This window comes from Lygodium microphyllum, chromosome 11 (assembly GCF_053477565.2).
Source record: "Lygodium microphyllum isolate KBCC chromosome 11, Lygodium_microphyllum_v1.1.10, whole genome shotgun sequence".
Classification (NCBI taxonomy): Eukaryota; Viridiplantae; Streptophyta; class Polypodiopsida; order Schizaeales; family Lygodiaceae; genus Lygodium; species Lygodium microphyllum.
In genome coordinates this window covers 138,368,758-138,371,731 of record NC_141145.1, presented here as the reverse complement: position 1 = coordinate 138,371,731, position 2,974 = coordinate 138,368,758, and the positions used below count along the sequence as shown (strand labels likewise).

The 2,974-nt window shown below is 41.3% G+C and overlaps 1 protein-coding gene across 1 annotated transcript; it reads right to left on the bottom strand.

Moving 5' to 3' along the window:
* Positions 1-800: 800 nt before the first annotated feature.
* On the bottom strand, positions 801-1,777 carry LOC148029434 (uncharacterized). The gene has a single exon (XM_087688708.1). It carries the CDS (start codon positions 1,680-1,682, stop codon positions 1,119-1,121), a length of 564 nt encoding a protein of 187 aa, XP_087544834.1. The 5' UTR covers positions 1,683-1,777; the 3' UTR covers positions 801-1,118.
* Between the last annotated feature and the right edge of the window lie 1,197 nt (positions 1,778-2,974).

Genomic DNA, 2,974 nt, shown 5'->3' with positions numbered 1-2,974 from the left:
TTGGGATGATGAGACTCGTCATCAATAAGCAAAGGAATTCTAAGATTGATTAACAACTAAATTGGGTGCATGACCGATGTTCATTATTGACAAGATGCAATGTGAGCTACAATTATTCAGAATTGCTACAACAATGTATTCTTCGTACTATCCATTTTTAGGTCTCATTAATGTTTGGAATCAATGTGGTGACAAGATAGAATGGGAGCAAATGTCCTCAGAGCTATTCAATCAAAGTGTGGCAAATTGTTGTCACATTGCAGGCTAGCTCTGCCATATGCAAAAGAGGTTTCTCTAAGAAAAATCAAATGAAAATCATCGGAAGAATTTTTTTAGACCGATCTACAATTGACACTCTAATGTTTGTTTCTTTGTCAACACCCAACAACTTGAATGATATAAATTGGAACGGAATTTTTGGTGTGTGGAAACACAAGAAAGAGAGAAGACCTCAATAACTTCATGCTTTGTAATGAGATTATTAATATACTTTTTCTTGGCCAATCATCATGATTCGTGTCTTATAAGTTGGTAATGTTTGTGACCTTGCTTTACAACAATAACATCTTTAAAAAAGCTATGTTAATGTTGACCCTTCAATTTAAGGGTAAGGTTAAGAGTTATCCTTCATGCTAGGCAGGACATAGAGATAGGAGGCCTTTAAAAAAAAAGTAAAAGTTATATTGACCCTTCAAGGACATAGAGATAGGAGGCCTTTAAAAAAAAGGTAATAGTTATATTTACCCTTCCTCTTAGAATAATCATATAAAATTTTGCCTTGCAAAATAGAAAACAAGGTTACCCTTCAAATTCGAGGAGAGAGAGAGAGAGAGAGAAAGAGAGAGAGAGAGAGAGAGAGTTTGTTTTAAATAATGTGCGGAGAATATCAATATTATGAATAAAAGGTATTTGCATAGCCTACTGAGAGGCTTCTTCAAGACATAATTGTCTTAGGCCTTTTAACTTTACCCCTTCAAATTCGAGTACTGAGAGAGAGAGAGAGAGAGAGAGAGAGTTGTGGGGATATAATCTCAAGAATGCCTTAGTGTTCGTGGTTTTGGACTTGCCTATGTGAATTTCAAGGAGCGCGAGATGCCGTGTGTACGATCAGGTACAGGCTAGTAACAAGGGCACGTGCAGAAGAAAGCATCATAGTGGCTGACGACGTGGTTTGTGGTGTTGGAGGTGACGGTGGAGACCCGGGTGCCCACGTTGTAGCCACGGGCGAACCGGAAGGCGCCAGTGCCACCGACGATGGCTGATTCCCACGACGGGCTGGTGAAGATGACCTCGCCCTGCTCGTAGAGGGTGCCGGAGACGCCCCCGTAGTCGTAGTGGATAACGTTGCTCACGAAGAACGTAGTGACAGGGGTGGTGTTGTTGACGCAGATGGCCGTCCCCCGGACGTACCCCATGACGGAGGAGTTGGCGGCCGCCGTTTCAGTCATCACGAACTCGTGCACCAGCTCCTCCCCGAACCCCGTCAGTGTGCCAGGAGCTGCCGGAAGTGCCGCCGGAACCATGAGGAATTCGTTCACGCCAAAGCTCTGCTGCAGGTAGTAGCTCAGGGTGGACGTCTTACTGCAAGACTTCTTCGCGTGAACGAGAGGCGACAGCGGCAGAAGCGAAAATAGAATCAAGCAGGCGAGAAACATGGGATTTCTCTGGCAGGCGGCAGCCATTGCGCTTGAGCACCTCTCAGAGAGAGAGAGAGAGAGAGAGAGAGAGAGAGAGAGAGTGTGTGTGTGTGTGTTAATACGCCTGCCTCTGTAGCTTAAATTGGCTCTTATATAACCTAACCTCTCGAGTCGTCCTGTAGTGTTATCGTCATGCTCTAATTAGCTGATTGGCTTGGAAAGAGCATCGAAGGCGAAAATTGTATAAGAGTAATCGATCGTGACTCTTTAGCCGCGTCGATCGTGACTCTTCAGCTGGAAACACCCAGTTGACGAGCAATCCACTTGAGCCGGCCACTCGAGAGGGTTTCCTACACAAAACGGTTTTCACAGGCAAGGCGGTTTTGGTTTTTGGGAAGGAGGTCAAACTAAGAAGTCTTCACATTTCCAATTTAATAAAAAATACTATCCATACGCTGAAGTATGCTCCTTTGTGATGGAGAGAGAGAAAGAGAGAGAGAGAGAGAGAGAGAGAGAGAGAGAGGTTATGGTTTCCACTCAGAATATCGCATTGTTGTTGTTTCAAATTGAACCCCCCCAAGGAGAACATGTCAAGAAGAGGTGACCTCATTTAGGTTTACTAGTCAAAGTTTGAACTTATGTGTTCTTAGATAAATGTCAACAGTGAAGATCCTTTCCTATCTACTCACTTGAAAAACTAGTCATGTTTAAAAGAATTGAATTTCTTGTTCAAAAGATTGGGATCATGATGATTTTGGTCTTATGATTAGAACCACAATGATAGAAGTTCATGTTTGGAGTGAGTGGAAATTTTCAATCATGCTATTAGGACCATAGTGATGATTTTGGTCTTAGGATTAGAACCATGACGATAGAAGCTCATGTTTGGAGAGTCCGTGGAAATTTTCAATCATGCTATTAGGACCATAGTGATGAGAAGGCAAGTGCAAGTTGCAATCCAAAAATTTATTAAGACTCTCTTGATAAGATTCTTGAAAACTAAAACAAATGAAGTAGAATTATTTTTTTAATGTGTGTGTGAGAGAGAGATAGATTTGAAAACTAAAACAAAATAGTAATTCTAAACACTTCTGCCTTGTTTCGTACTTATTGAATGCTATTATTTTACTCTAATGACACTTTAGTGTTCTTAACTATGCAGCCCTCCACACTTTGTAAGTGCCATTTATGTATAACATTTCTAGAAGAACAATTCTAGTATTTTCTCTTGCAATAATAGTTTGGATTTCAATTTCTTGGGATCCCTTTCCACCTCAAACGTGGAAAAAAAAGGATCAGAAAGAGAAACTCTAACGTGTATTTTTTGTGTTCTTGTT